This window comes from Coenobita brevimanus, chromosome 85 (assembly GCF_032717465.1).
Source record: "Coenobita brevimanus isolate Jiangsu-jjx chromosome 85, ASM3271746v2, whole genome shotgun sequence".
Classification (NCBI taxonomy): Eukaryota; Metazoa; Arthropoda; class Malacostraca; order Decapoda; family Coenobitidae; genus Coenobita; species Coenobita brevimanus.
In genome coordinates this window covers 12,520,307-12,536,903 of record NC_137038.1, presented here as the reverse complement: position 1 = coordinate 12,536,903, position 16,597 = coordinate 12,520,307, and the positions used below count along the sequence as shown (strand labels likewise).

Below are 16,597 nucleotides of genomic sequence, written 5' to 3'. Positions count from 1 at the left end.
TAGCATAACAGTACTGAATAGGTTTGGTCACGTGCTGTTGTGTATACCGTTGTTAGCAGTCTTTTTAAGTTGTTCTGTGCTTAAAACAAGTGAGCCTTTGATCAGCTGGTGTTTGGGCTTCCCCTCCTTACTCTGGCTCGGTCGAGAACAAAGAACCCAAGGCCCACACCGGATCTGAACCCGAGGAGTCGGGGTCAGCTTACGCTGCATAACAGGGTGGGTGTTGCGCAACACCTACCGTGGCCTCCCGTTAGGGTGAGTATTTCAATTTTATTCTAGTTAAGGCCAAACGCTGTTATTCATCCTACTAGGGACATTTCAACGCCGCAAGGGGTCTGGGCTATTTCGGGCGGGGCGGCGACATCAGGATCTGGCTACGCTGACATCAGCTGAGTACGTAAACAAACATGGCCGAATTGATGCCAGAGTTCGAACAGCAGTTTGCTACCGTGACTGCAGATATTACTAACAAAGTATGTCAAATATCGTCAAGAGAGGGAGGTGAGAATACGTTTGTTTATTTGTTATATAGGTATTATGCATACTTCCAGTTATATACTGTATTTGTTGCGTAGCGTTGAGCGAAGTAGTACAGTCTGTTAGGGGATGGAAACATAAAGCACATGATGATAGTCTTATTTTTGTGAGTTCTGATCTGTGAAATACCTACAGACGAGGTGGGATGGGATAGGCTTAGATGAGCCTTTTGCAGTTCCTGATCAGAAAAATAGCTCTAGATGGGAAGAAAATAGACCTGGGGCAAACCTAGTATCGAATAAAATTTCGTATCTCATATTACCCATGTGTTTATGTGTACCGTATCGTATAATTTATAAAGGCTCCAACGTGCATGTATGTGTCAGCCTTGGTCACCTAATTTTGGTTCTCCACACTGCTAAGTCTCTGACAGCTTTGTTTTTCAACTGGTTCCTGGACAATCTGCTATTAAAACATTGATGATTCCCGTTTAGGATTATTTACATCCTGAATGATTCCCCATCGTTCTATAAATACACTTAATATTGATTAATTAATAATTAACACTATAATTAATCATTTTCTTGGAGAGCTGTTGGGGTCTTTGTTCATTCAGTATGGTAGTTTAAGATTTGGATATTAGTAATAAGTTTCACAGTTAGTCAGTAATTAACTTGTTTCTGCCTTACTGTAGTCGACTTTGAATTATATTCTGGCATCACCAATAGCTGTCTTCATTTATTTTTATTGATACTACAACATCTGGGTATATTTAATAATGGCTTTGAAGAGATCTGTAGTATCTCTCTACCTGTTGCCAGACACTTCAATCCCGTAAGGGATGGCCACAAACAAATCGCCTCCATGTCGCCCTGTCCAGCGCCATTTCACTGCCCTGCACCTAGTTTTCTGATATACCTCTTCACTTGGGGCCCTCTCACGTGACTTCAGAAATGGACTCCTGTGGGAGATTTTGTATGTTGATGATTTGATGTTGGTTGCAGAGAGTGAAGTGGAGGTGGAGGAAAGATTTAGAAGTGGAGATGTGGTATGGGGCATAAGGACTGAAGAACAAATGCAGATAAAACTAAACTGATGATATCTAGAGATGGTGGCAGTACTGTCAAAGAAGAGGAAGAATGGCCATCTGTGATTTGCAACAAGGGCATGAGAAGTAATTCCATCTTGTGCAGTGTCTGTTATAAGTGGGTGCATAAGAGATGTACCTAGTGATATTAGAGGTAGACTGCGAGATATCGGTATATAATGCTGATTTCATATGTGCAGTGCGCTGGGGAGAGCAGGTGGAGATTGTCAGCCATGAAAGGATTGAACTTGCTGGTGAGTCTCATGGGTGTGTGGAAGAGTTTTGTTATTTCGGAGGCATGTTATATGATGGAGATGGGTCTGGAGCTAGCTCTGTGGCTAGAGTGAGGAGTGGTTGGAAGAAGTTCAGGGAGTTGTTGCCTCTCCTGACAATTAGAGGGCTCTCCCTCTGTGCTAAGGTATCTTTGTATGCAGCATTTGTTAGGAGTGTAATGCTGTATGGTAGTGAGACCTGGACAGTAAAGGAAGAGCATATTCGCAGGCTCAAACGTACAGAAATGACAACGATTAGTTAGATGTGCAGTGCGTCCTTGAGTGCAAAGCCTGGGGGGGCTAGGTTTGTGATGGAATAGTTGAAGGGTAGGGTGGGACTGAAGTGTACGGTATTGTTGTTGTGTTGAGGAGAGGTAGACTGAGATGATTTGGGCATGTGGAGAGGATGGGGGATGATAATTGGGTGCAGAAAGTGAGAAGTGATAATGATAGGGGTAGGATTGCAAGAGGTAGACTGAAAAAGACCTGGGACAAGGTCACTGAGTGTGACCTCATGGATAAGGGATTGAATAGGGAAGCTGCCAGAGATCGAGCAGTGTGGAGAGCCGCCATTTGGTGACCAAGGCTGATGCATGCAAGCATGTTGGAGCCCTCAAAACTATATGAAACGAACTCCATTCCTCCATCTTATTCTTGGCCTTCCTCTCCCTCTTCCCCCCCTCCACCTCACTGGCATACAATCTCCTCGTCAGTCTCTCGTTCTGGCCAAACCACTGCAGTGTATTTCTACTAATGCTGTCTGTCATGTCTGCATCCACACCACAATGCTCCTTCGCTTCTAATTTGTCAGTCTATCTCTCCATGTAACTCCACATGGTCCTTTCAGATAATTCATTTCCACTGCTCTCACTCTTGACATGTGTCCTTCCAACAAGGTCCAAGCTTCACTTCCATACATTACGGTTGGTATCACAATGCTGTCATGCAGCAACTTTTCCTTCCCCCGTTCCTTATCACTGCTTTCAAAGAACCAACAACCGTTCATCTCTGTTGTTCCTTTTCAAGCATTTCACTCTCTAAATTTCCTTACTTACTCATCAGACCACCAAAATGCTTAAATGCACTCACATTTTCCATTTCCTCCTCATCCAGCCTCACTGTACATTCAGTGGCTTCATTTCTCTAGAACACCATAACTTTACTTTTCCTTACATTCACCTTTAGATTCCGTTTCGTACACACTCTTCCGAACTCCTTCACCGCTCGTTGGTGCAGTGGTAACGTTCCCGTTTGCCAAGTGGTGGACGGGAGTTCGCGCCTCGCTCAGGTTGCGAAAAGTTTCACTGACAGTGGGTGGTTACTGTCCCCCTTGAGCAAGGGGATGGGTGTGTGCATGTGTGAAGGTCACAGCCTTGCCCTTAGATCGGACTATATGAGCTCTCAGCTCCCTTCCGGGAGGGTAAAAGCTGACGATCACGACCATCAAGTGATCCTGACCGACCCGGTGAATTACCAAGCATTGCAGTTCCCCTTTGTCTTCGCTTAACAGTACAACATCATCTGCAAACAACAGTACAGGGAGTTTCCAAACACTGGCCTCTTTCATTAGGGTTACTCTGCCATACCTTGTACTCCTTTTATAACCCCATCCATATACAGATTGAACAACCATGGGGACATGACACATCCATATTTGAATTCAACATTCATAGAGAAAAACTCAGTTCACTATTCACACACACTGCAGCCTTAGCCCTCTCATGCATACTCTTTACAGCATTCAGCAGCTTCCCATTTACTTAATATATCCTTAATACTTTTCACATTCCTTTTCTATTTACCCCGTCATATGCATTCTCCAAATCCATGAAGGCCACATATAACTGCTTTCCCTTCTCTAGAAACTTTTCCACAAAAGACTGAAGAATGAATATCTGATCTACACAACCTCTTCCCTTCCTAAAACCTCACTCTTCTCCAACTAATTCCTCTGTTATTTCCGTAAATCTGTCAATAAGTATTCTACTTTTCCTGTTACACTAAGAAGACAAATGCCCCTATGATTACCACACACTTCTTTTTCCCCTTTTCCTTTGTACAGAGGAATAATTATACTTGACTTCTAATCATCTGGGACTCTACCTTCCTCCTAGGCCAATCTGCACATCTTCCATGTCCATTCTACTACTATCTCTCCCCCATGCTTCAGCATTTCACCACACACTCCATAAGTTCCTTGGGCTTTCCCTGATTTGACTTTCTTCATTATTCCACTACTTCCATCCTACTGATTTTTTTCATCTCTTCTCACCTCCCTCCTCCCGGCCACTTACACTTGCACTACTTTCATTCTCTATGTTCTGCAGTTCCTTGAAGTGTTCTCCCCATCTGCTTACTTTTTCTCCCTTCTCCAATAGCAATGTACCATTTTTATCGTTCACTCTCCAATTTACTCCTTTACCACCATCTAACTCTCTTTACCTCTTTCCAGAACATATTCTTACATTCCCTCCACTTTACCCTCAAATTCCTTCCAAATTCCTCATCCACTTTCTTCTTACTCTCTCATACTATTCTTTTCACTTCTCTCTTCCTTTCTATGCATAACTCTTTCTTCTGTCTCTCAACTTCCTTCATGCCCCTGTTTCTCATCCACTTACTATATGCTGTCTTCTTGTGTGCTACAGCCTGTCTCACCTCTTCATTCCACCATGCTGTTCCTTGCACTCCCTTTCATCTTCTCATCACCCCACACACCACTTCACATGCTGCACAGATTTCTTTTGTGAATATCTTGCACATACCTTCCACATCCCCTCTCTGCTCCAGATCATGTTTACCCAATCACCCTTCATATTCTGTCTTATTTCCATCCACTTGCAACCTTTCTACTCTCCTTGTTTGGACTGCTTCCCCCTGTCCTTCCCTTCTCCTACCCCTCCGTTCCATTTGAACCTTGACTTTCACCACCATCATGTGGTGGTTTGAAAGTCGACTCCCCCAACATCTCTATGCTCTTGCATCCATCAAACCTTCTCATTCTGTCATCCACACACATATAATCATTCGTTGCCTTCTGTTCATTCAACACACTACCCATCGTTCTCATCATGCACTATGTGGATCTTTTGTGTCTAATGAGGGTATTGGCTGTCACTAACCCCATCCCTACACAAATGTCCACCAGAGCACTGCCGGTTTCTTCCACTTCTGCAGGCACACTCCACTCTCCAGCTACTCCATCCATTTTCACATTCCCTACTTTTCCATTCATATCTCCAGTCAGAAACACTTCTTCATTCCTTTCAAACTTTTCCATGCACGCTTCCACATTTGTCCAGAACTCTTCTTTCACTCCACTTGCAGGTTCTTGTGTTGGCGTATACACTCACACAATCACCCACATTTGTAATCTAGCTTTCAGTTTTACCCACACAATCCTTGAGCTGACGGATCCATACCCTGTTATATTCTCCATCCATCTCTTGCACACAACTATACAAACTTCTTCTTTTGCCCTTTCATTCTCACCTACTCCCACACATATACCCCATCTGGCATCCATACTCCCATTCTCTCACAGTTCACCTCTCCATTTTGTCTCATTTATTCCATATACATCCACTTTTGCATCCTCAAGCACCTCGACAGTCTCTCTCTCTTTCACCTCATCATTCACACTCCTTACATTCTGTGTTGCAATCCATACCATGTCCTTTGCTTGGTCCTTAGTCATCACCTTTTGGTCAGTCCTGGTCCGAGGCTTCTTGTTCATATTTTTTAGTTAACTGTTTTCTGGGAAGGGGCACTAACCTTCCGCCAGCCCACTTGTTATCATGTAGGGAACACGTGTTGGTCGTTTATATGCTTACCACCCAGTTCTGTAAATGATTTCCTGGTTTACAGGAAATCATTTGGCTTGGCACTCAATGTAGAGCTACCTTAAAATAGAATACTGCTACACTAAGTGAATGGATGATGGGTGCCCCCACCTGCTTTGAAGAGATACAAGTATACAGTAATCCCTCTAATATCCGAACACCAAATATCCGAACATCCACACTAACCGGACATAATCGTCCTGGGATCCAATATTCCCAAAATGGGCCAAAAACCACAAAAAATTAAAAAAAAATCTGACTTTTTTCCCACCCGTAATTTGAAATTGCCGTGTGGCGCCGAACAGCTGTTACACCACGGCCCGTTCACCCCTTCCTCCCTCCCCCCTCCCCCCTCCCATGTCAGGGTTGCCATTTGGTATTTTTCATTACCAAGTGTGGGCCAATTTGGTAATGAAAAATTCGTTTGGTAATGATTCAGAATAATGCATTACCAAATGGATTTTTCACATGTATGAGGATACACAGGATGGAGATGGTGGATTGTTTACTCTCTGTGATTAATCTGCTACCCTACATAGCGTGAAAATAATCAACATGGTGTTAATTATAAGGAGAGTGATTACATGTATTTCCACTTGTATATATAATTAGTGAAGAATAAATGCTAGCTTTACGAATTTGGTCATGAAAGTTGAATTTGGTAATGAAAGTTGAGGAGATTGGTAATGCGGCCGTTGCGATCTGGCAACTCTGTTACCCTGCCATCATCAACAGTCACAGCCTAACTCTGATCGAGAGCAGATGCTCATAGCAGTGCAAGCCACAGGTGCTTGTTTTTTGTGAATAAACAGTGAATAAACTGCAATACCTCGCCACTAGAACACACGGGAATTTACAGTGTTGTGCCGTGTTAAGAAATTAGAATTTAGAGTGCACCTTGCCAAAAACCTTTCTAACAACTTTACCTCATCATCCTTCCCTCCTCTTTTCTACTCTGATGGTTCTGTAGCTATTTCTTCTACTGATAAAGCAGATCTCTTCGCACAGACTTTCTCCTCCAATTCTACCTTAGACGATTCCGGTGCTGTTCCTCCATCACTTCCCGCCTCTGACTTCCTTATGGACATTAAAATTTCTTCAGCTGATGTATTTTCTGCCATCACTGGCCTCAATACTAACAAGGCATATGGGCCTGCTGGAGTTCCTCCTGTTGTTCTCAAGAACTGTGCTTCTGTGCTTACACCCTGCCTAGGCAAACTCTTTTGCCTTTGTCTGTCAACTTGTACCTTTCCTTCTTGCTGGAAGTTTGCTCTCATTCAGCCAGTCCCAAAAAAAGGGTGACCACTCCCAACCCTCCAACTATCGTCCAATTGCTTTAATGTCCTGTATTTCAAAAGTTTACAAGTCAATTCTCAATAGAAAAATTTTTAAGGCATCTTTCCTATCACAACCTTCTATCTGGCTGTCAGTACGGGTTCCGTCAGGGACGCTCCACTGGTGATCTTCTCACCTACCTTTCAGACTCCTGGTCATCCTCCTTTCGGGACTTTGGTGAAAGCTTTGCCATTGCACTTGACATCTCAAAGGCTTTCGATCAAGTCTGGCATAAATCTTTAATTTCCAAACTGCCCTCTTACGGTTTCTATCCCTCTATCTGTGCCTTCATCGTTAGCTTCCTTTCTAGTCGTTCTATAGCTGCTGTTGTAGATGGCCATCGTTCTTCTCTTAGATCTATCAACAGTGGTGTTCCTCAGGGCTCTGTCCTATTACCAACTCTCTTCCTTCTATTCATCAATGACCTTCTAAGCTGTACATCTAACCCTATCCACTCATACGCTGATGACTCCACCCTTCACCTTTCCATTCGGTTCCCGCAACGCCCATCTCAGCAGTTACTTCAACAAACAAGGGATGAGGCTATGGCACACCTAATGTCTGACTTGGCTCATATCTCTGACTGGGGTAAAAATAATCTTGTTGTTTTTAATGCATCAAAGACTCAGTTCTTACACCTATCAACCTGTCAAAATCTTCCACAGGTATACCCATTAATGTTTAATAATATTCAGCTTAATCCTGCATCATCCTTGAACATGCTTGGGGTTTCATTTACTCGGGACTTATCTTGGAAAGATCATATTACATCTCTTGTAAAATCTGCTTCCAAGAGATTAGGTGTGCTAAGCCGACTCCATTCTTTCTTTACCCCTGCACAATTGCTGACTCTATACAGGAGTATTATCCGCCCATGTGTGGAGTACAACTCTCACGTGTGGGGAGGCTCCCCTCACACAGCTCTTCTCAATAGGGTTGAGTCAAAGGCTTTTCGTCTCATTAACTCTCCTTCTCTTACTGACTGCCTTCAACCTCTGTCACTTCGCCGCACTGTTGCATCTTTATTTCTTTTCTATCGCTACTTTAATGGTCACTGCTCTTCTGAACTGTCTGCATGCATTCCTCCACCTCTACGACGGGCGCTTAGCACCCGTCTAGCAGCAAACTCTCATCCCTTTTCTGTCCAGCTCTCTAAGGCAAGAGTTAACCGTTACTCCCAGTCCTTGATTTATGCAACAGGTCAACTCTGGAACTGTCTCCCTCTGTCTGTATTTCCTGCTGCCTATGATCTCCAGTCTTTCAAACGCAGTGTGTCCAGGCATCTCGAAATGAATGGATCTTGAATTTGGCTCTCTCTTGTGTTTTGTTTTTCTCTTGGAGGGAACTCTTATTGTGGGCTCATGGCCTTTGGTTCCTTCTTCGCATTAAAAAAAAAAAAAAACTGTGGACTGCAAACTGGCGGTTCAAACCAGTCCAGGAGCCAGGGACTTGTAAGTACCCAGAATGTTTAATATTGTATAAACTCACCTCTAAAACCTCATTTTATGGTTCTTTTGCATTTATTTCAGTCTTTTATGTCCCTTATTGGTGTGATTTGGGTCTTAAATAGGTGCAATGCATGTCCAGAGGGAGTTGTATAGGTGTTTTTCTGCGTTAGGGTCCATAAGTACAAGTCCAGGAGGCTGGGGCCCAATATCCGGACAGGATCACTATCCGGACATGCCTTTGGGTGTGTTACATCGGATATTGGAGGGATTACTGTATATTCATCTCAGATGGCAGTATCCAGTGTCTTGCATTTGATCAGCCATAGTGGATGCAAACTGTGGGGAAAGGTATGGCTGAGCCTCAACAGATGTTACCACATGCGCAGGCAAAGTGACCTAGCTTAATTGGACCAATGAATAAACCAGTGGCAGAAGGAAGGAGCTGTAGTATTTCCATTTTTCGATGCATCGGAATCATTACTTTCCGTAAGAGCTGCCCCATCCTTTTCAGCAAGAAGTACCATCTGTAATTATCTCCTTCAGTGTGGTGTACAAATGCCAATATATATACATATATACAGTGCTCGTCAGAAATATCGAGAGCCCATGGCAGGGCGCGCAGTACTTATGGCCAAAAAAGAATCACACATTTTTGGTGGTAAAAATTGAGCCACAAGTTTGCGGCGCTAGCATGATGTCACGGTAGCCTGAGGCCTTCCGAAGGCTGGTTGGTTCACGCCTCAGTTGCCCACGGGCTGCCTGAGAGAGAGGAACTCCGCCGCGTCTCCCTCTCTTTTTGCGCCCTTTTTTACCGATTGTCCCGCAGTGTTTTGGCTTTCGCCACTTTGTTATGGCACCTACCCATGAACTATCGAGTGAAATCATATCCCAGATCATTGCTCTAAAGAAGGCAGGCCACCAGACAAAGGAAATTAGTGAATTGGTTGGTGTGGCTCGATCGACAGTGCGTAGGTGGTGCTCACGGTTTCGAGTGGAAAACGGTGGTGAAGTTCCCACAAAGAAACCGCGGTCTGGTAGGCCTAGGAAAACTTCCCCAAGATCTGTTGATGTTCTAAAACGTGCAGTGGAGTCTAATCCTCGTGTGAGTGCAAGGAAAATAAAGGAGAGCAACCCGGAAGTGTTTGGTGAGGTGTCTGTGAGAACAGTGTCTCGTAAGGTCCATGAACTTGGTTACAAAAGTCATAGGCCTGTGAGAAAGCCTCTTCTCACAAAAAACCAGCGACTTCGTAGGCTTGCCTTTGCTAACAAATATCTTAACTGGGGTGAGGAGCAATGGTTGTCAGTGTTGTGGTCTGATGAGGCAACGTTTCGTGTCGCCTGTAACAGAGGAGCACGTGTGTACCGACACAAAGGTAGTGACCCACTTGACCCATGGTATGTAGAAAGCACAGTTAAACAACCTGATTCACTCATGGTATGGGGTTGTTTCTCAGGGAAGGGTTTGGGGAAGCTTGTTGTACTTCCCAAGAACCTTAGAATGAATCAGGATGTTTACCTGGAGCTTCTGTGTGATCATTTACCAGACTCCTTCGAGCTAACAGGTGCACGAGTGTTTCAGCAGGACGGTGCACCTGCTTACAAGGCCAAATCGGTCACCAACTGGCTTCGTGACTGCGAGGTATCATTCATGAAAGACTGGCCAGGAAGTATCCCAGACCTCAACCCGATTGAAAACCTCTGGTACCTCGTAAAGAAGAGTCTCCAAGGGAAGGACGTGAGCTCTCTGCCTAAGCTGGAAGCCGCCATTCGTGACTCCTGGGACAAAATACTCCTCCAGCACCTCAGGAGCCTCGCCCTTTCACTTCCAAGACGTCTCAGGTCCGTGAAGAAACGTAAAGGCTACCCTATGAAGTACTAAAGGTAAATAAAATGCATTATTTATATGTTTTTTCAATGTTGAAAGGCTTGTTTCGTAGGAGGGATGCAGGGCGCTCAATACTTCTTGTTAGGACTCCATATTATAAATACAATTAATTATAGAAAACATGATAGATAGATAGATAGATAGATAGACAGACAGATAGAAGCAGCAAGTTAGGGGATGAGAAAGGTATTATGTCTGCGAGAATCGAGCAGTGCTAATCATTCTTACACACTCTAACTCAAGGAATGCTTGGTAGGCACACGACAGCACCTCGTGACCATACACACACATACACACATACTCACACACAGGCTTCTAGAAGCTTCACATCAGAATATTCCATGTGACACGACCCCTGCTAAAATAGGAATTTAGGAAGCAGAGCTCAGAAGGAGACAGGCCATAGAACCGACAGGTAGTAGGGAGAAGGAGCCTAGCAACATGGGCGAAAGGGTGAAAGAGAGAGAGACAAGGAGGTAGCTTGCAGGACTCTACTTATACTTCACTCGTGTGTGAGAGACTTTGTTAATATTTCCAAGACAAATAAAAATAGTCCCATACTCATCTTTACCTCTCCTGTCATTGGATGGCAAATGGGAACCAAGATTATCTACTTACAAAACTACTCACGTATAACAACCGCTCGTCCACGAGTTTAATATATGTATAATTGAACTACAAAACCTCACTACAAGTTCCTACAAAGTTACTGTGAGATATGGTGGCAGTGAACGTACGAACCTCGTCTGCGAATCTATAGTGAATTCCTACAAAATACAAGCTACAAGCCTACGAGTCTAAAAGCCTATCAGTCTACAAGCCTACAAGCCTATGAGTCTACAAGCCTACGAGTCTACGAGTGCACAGTTGATTCTGCATTATCAAGATTGAAAACAAAAAAAATACCTCTTACAACCAACAACTCACAGCCAGCTCCTGACAGTATTCTCTCCAACCCCCTCTCCATCTGCCCGATTATCACGTTGATGTTTAACAAAATACTGATACAAACAACTTGCAATTTCTACGACGAACCAACGAACTACAACCATCTACAATTTAACAAAATACTGATACAAACAACTTGCAATTTCTACGACGAACCAAAGAACTACAACCATCTACAATCAACTACAAGTAACAACTCTACGAGTCGTCTGTATAATCTCCTACACGCACCTAAAAGTAGCGACAGTCTTCATCCCACAACGAGTAAATCACAAGAGAAAAGGACGGAGAATACATCGAGAAAGAAAAACAAAACAAACAAATGAAGAGTGAGACACGACTCACAACTCACAACCACCAGACCTCACCCTCCTTTCTCTGCTACCTCCACCCAACCTTCACCACTGACGCAGGAGTGCGAGGTCAAGACGACGAAGCAAATACCAAGCCCATATTCACAACTCATCTTAATCACTCATCTTCACTGAAGCTACTCATCGCTACTCATTCACTCACCACAGCTACCAGTGTGGGAAGTCGACGTCATCATGCGTGCTTGCTGAAAAGACGCCACGTCAATCAACTCACCACCTGCACCATCACTAGCACCATTTCCACCATGGTAAAAATGAGTGAGTTACATAGTTACGTCATTTATACAATACACAGTGATGGACAAAAAACTTCTGCACAAACATATAACACGTGCTGTATAGTTACAAGTTAAATACATATACCTACTTCAGTTATCTTCATAATTCAGTCATTAAATACTTGCACCAACAATAAATATTCTACACTGTATATATTCATTCATTTATTATAACATTTATTTACTACCAACGAGTGTTACCATTTAATACCTACATAAAATACGTGTTTCATACATCCAGCTATACATTATTACATCTACAAAGTAATAAAGAAAATATACCATCACAGTTACTCAATGAGCGATTAAAAGAACTGTATTAAACATTTATTAATTAGAGCTACCTAGTGGAAACAGACAAGTTACGTTACACTGAAAACTAGAGAAAAAAAAAAAATGGCCAACACAAATGACATTAGCAAGAATGAACATCAACACAATCGTGAAGACAAAGATTTCCACACAGTGCTGACACATATATTGCTCATGATAGGTACATGTGAACAACAAGTCAGTGTATATACAGGTAGTTAATACTGTATATAGTATATATATTCATAAAACCCCTCACACTTTATATTTCTATTACTATATAACACTTATATATATATATATATACAGTCTTTATTCATAAGTTTCCTTCAGTAATAGTAGTTTATTGTCACTGTAGGGATTCATTGTCTTTCAGTAAAATACATAGCATTCACTTTCTCGTCCTGTATACTAGCTTTGAGAGTGAATGTCACTTTCACCTTCACTCTCATAACTCATAGTATTCAGACATGCTAGAGTGAAACTTTCACTTTCATTACTCCTAGGGTATATACTCGTATTCTTATAATACTACTCATTTTATGTTTATATTTACGTTCTGTATTTTATTTACGTTGGGTCTGGTTAGTACTTGGATGGGTGACCGCCTGGGAACACCAGATGCTGTTGGCATCCCTACGTCAAGTGGGGTTGGTGGAGGATTAGTGCCCCTCCCTGTAAAACAATTAACTCTAAGCCCTTGGCCACCCCGTCTGGGATACATGACGTCTGGCAATGAAAAAAAAAATATTTTTTATATAAAATAACAAAATATGGGGCTATATAATATCTTTTTCAGCAATATCTGTGCAGTATAAACTAAACCTTAAAAAAGGGTCCCAAGGGAATTAGCCAGCAATTATGCAACCTCGAACAACACTGAAAAGCGTAGACAAACGAAGAAAAACAAACTATAGAAATCGATACGTACCAAAAAAAAAGAAAAAAAGAAAAAGAAAAAGAAATAGAGTAAGATTACATATCAAACAAATGAAAATAAGTGTAAGTGTTACTACAAATGCCAAAATACCACATAAACTACAAACAAAAAAGCAAATTGTTGTCTCCACAAGCTAGTGGCATGACATCATATCATTGACCGCAGCATGACCGGATTCAATGTCAGGACTGCAATTATTACAATTATGTAACGACAAACGATATGTAACAGTTATGTAACGACAAACGATTGCATTATGTTACACTTGCTACAAATATGTAACTACAAACAATATGTAACAATTATGTAACTACAAATAATATGTAACAATTATGTAATGACAAACGATTGCATTATGTTACACTTGCTACAGTTATGTAACTACAAACAATATGTAACAGTTAGGTAACAGTTGCATTAACAAGATGTAACTTTTATGTATCTTTAACTACAATTATAAGGCCAACACAATTATGTAACAGTTGCATTAACAAAATGTAACTACAATTATAAGGCCAACACAGTTATGCATTACCACAATATTATGTAACAATTCATAAAATGTTACAATTATGTATTACTACAATATTACTACAATGTAACAATTACAATACAATTATGTATTACCACAATGTTACTACAATATTATGTAAAATCATACAATTTTACCACAATTCTGTATTACCAGAATCATCATACAAGTTAGGTGAAATATTAGACATTACTAAAGGGATAACTCAATATGTAATGTAATAACCTAGCAATATTACCATTGCACAATTATATGCGTATGTCTGTTATACATACACATCTTACAAAATATCATACAACAACCATTGCATTTATTCAAATATGTATACAACTTGTTTAAAATGTAATATTACTAGATCATTGCAATTTACCATGAATATTATATGTATACAATATTATAATCAATATTATGTACTAATAGATTAGCAAATGTCAATGATAATTACTGTCGGAGGACCTCCAGTGGCGTGACCGAGCAGTGCTAGGACTCCATAATATAAATACAATTAATTATAGAAAACATGATAGATAGATAGATAGATAGATAGACAGACAGACAGACAGATAGAAGCAGCAAGTCAGGGGATGAGAAAGGTATTATGTCTGCGAGAATCGAGCAGTGCTAATCATGCTTACACACACTAACTCAAGGAATGCTTGGTAGGCACACGACAGCACCTCGTGACCATACACACACATACACACATACTCACACACAGGCTTCTAGAAGCTTCACATCAGAATATTCCACGTGACACGACCCTTGCCAAAATAGGAATTTAGGAAGCAGAACTCAGAAGGAGGCTAGCTATAGAACCGACAGGTAGTGGAGAGAGTGAACAAGAAGAGGGGGTCCAACTAGACTTACTTAGCCATTAAGTCTCTGTAATACATACACTGCTCAACTTAAGATTTTCTGTGAAGATAATAAATCAAGATCAACTCTCTGTATTCATCTTTAACTCCTACTACAAGAATCGAGAGTTACATTCTGACGAGCACTGTATATATATATATATATATATATATATATATATATATATATATATATATATATATATTTATCTATCTATCTATCTATCTATCTATTGCTAGACGCCTCAGTCCCATTTGGGGTGGCCACAAACAAATCGCCTCCAAGTCGCCCTGTCCCCCGCCATTTCACTGCCCTGCTCCCAACTCACACCCCCCTCTCTCATATACCTCTCTACCCCATCCCTCCATCTCATCCTTGGCCTCCCCCTCCCCCTTCCCCCCTCCACCTCACTCACATACACTCACTTCGTCAGTCTTTCACCCTCCATCCTCTCCACATGGCCAAACCACCTCAGTGTGTTCCTCATTAACGCTTCCTGTCACATCCACATCCACACCACAATGCTCCTTTATATCCTCATTTGTCAGCCTGTCTCTCCATGTGACTCCACAGGCTCCTCTTAAATAACTCATTTTCACTGCTGTCACTCTTGACTTGTGTCCTTCCAACAATGTCCAAGCTTCACTTCCATACGTTAGAGTTGGTATCACAATACTGTCACACAGTAACTTTTTCACTTCCATGCTCACTTCCCTGTTTCTTATCACTGCTTTCAAAGAACCAGCAACCTTTCTTCTCTGCTGTACCCTTTCATGCACTTCACCCTCCAAACCTCCATCCTTACTCATCACACTACCCAAGTACTTAAATGTATTCACATTTTCCAATTCCTCACCATCCAACCTCACTGTACATTCACTGACTTCACCTCTCTCAGAGACCATCACTTTACTCTTCCCTACATTCACCTTTAGATTCCATTTCTTACACACTCTCCCAAACTCATCCACCAAGCCTTGCAGCTCCCCTTCGTCTTCACTCAACAACACAGTATCATCTGCAAGCAACAGTACAGGGAGTTTCCAAACACTATCCTCTCTCACCAGGGCCACTCCAACATCCACTACCCTACCTTGTACCTCTTTTATTACCCTATGCATGTACAGATTGAACAACCATGGAGACATGACACATCGCTGTTTCAACCCAACTTTCAAAGAGAAAAATTCACATAGTTCACCATCCACACGCATTGCAGCCTTCGCACCATCGTACATACTCTTCACAGCATTCAACAACTTCCCATCTACTCCAGATATATATATATATATATATAAATACAGTAATCCCTCCAATATCCGACATAATAGAGCCATAGGCAGGTCCGGATAGTGGTCCTGTCCGGATATTGGACCCCAGCTTATGGACTTGTACTTATGGACCCTAACTCAGAGAAACACCTATACAACTCCCTCTGGACATGCATTGCACCTATTTAAGACCCAAATCACATCAATAAGGACATAAAAGACTGAAATAAATGCAAAAGAACCATAAAATGAGGTTTTAGAGGTGAGTTTATACAATATTAAACATTCTGGGTACTTACAAGTCCCTGGCTCCTGGACTGGTTTGAACTGCCACTTTGCAATCCACAATTAATCCTCTGCACTCTAAATTCTAATTTCTTAACACTGCACAACACTGTAAATTCGTGTGTGTTGTAGTGGCGAGGTATTGCAGGTTATTCACTTTTTATTCACAAAAAACAAGCACCTTTGGCTTGCACTGCTATGAGCATCTGCTCTCGTTCGGAGTTAGACTGTGACTGTTGATGATGGCGAGGTAACAGAGTTGCCAGATCGCAACGGCCACATTACCAATCTCCTCAACTTTCATTACCAAATTTAACTTTTCATTACCAAATTTGTAAAGCTAGCATTTATTCATCACTAATTACATATACAAGTGGAAATACATGTAATCACTCTCCTTATAATTAACACCATGTTGATTATTTTCATGCTATGTAGGGTAGCAGATTAATCAGA

General features: G+C 41.7%; 1 protein-coding gene across 1 annotated transcript in view; it reads left to right on the top strand.

Moving 5' to 3' along the window:
* The first annotated feature begins 402 nt into the window (after positions 1–402).
* Vti1a (Vesicle transport through interaction with t-SNAREs 1a) overlaps positions 403–16,597 on the top strand; it is a 175,624-nt gene continuing 159,429 nt past the window's right edge. The window contains exon 1 of the mRNA XM_080280631.1: positions 403–501. Coding sequence (XP_080136757.1) covers positions 408–501 — 94 coding nt within the window. The 5' untranslated portion in view covers positions 403–407. The remainder of the gene's footprint in view (positions 502–16,597) is intronic.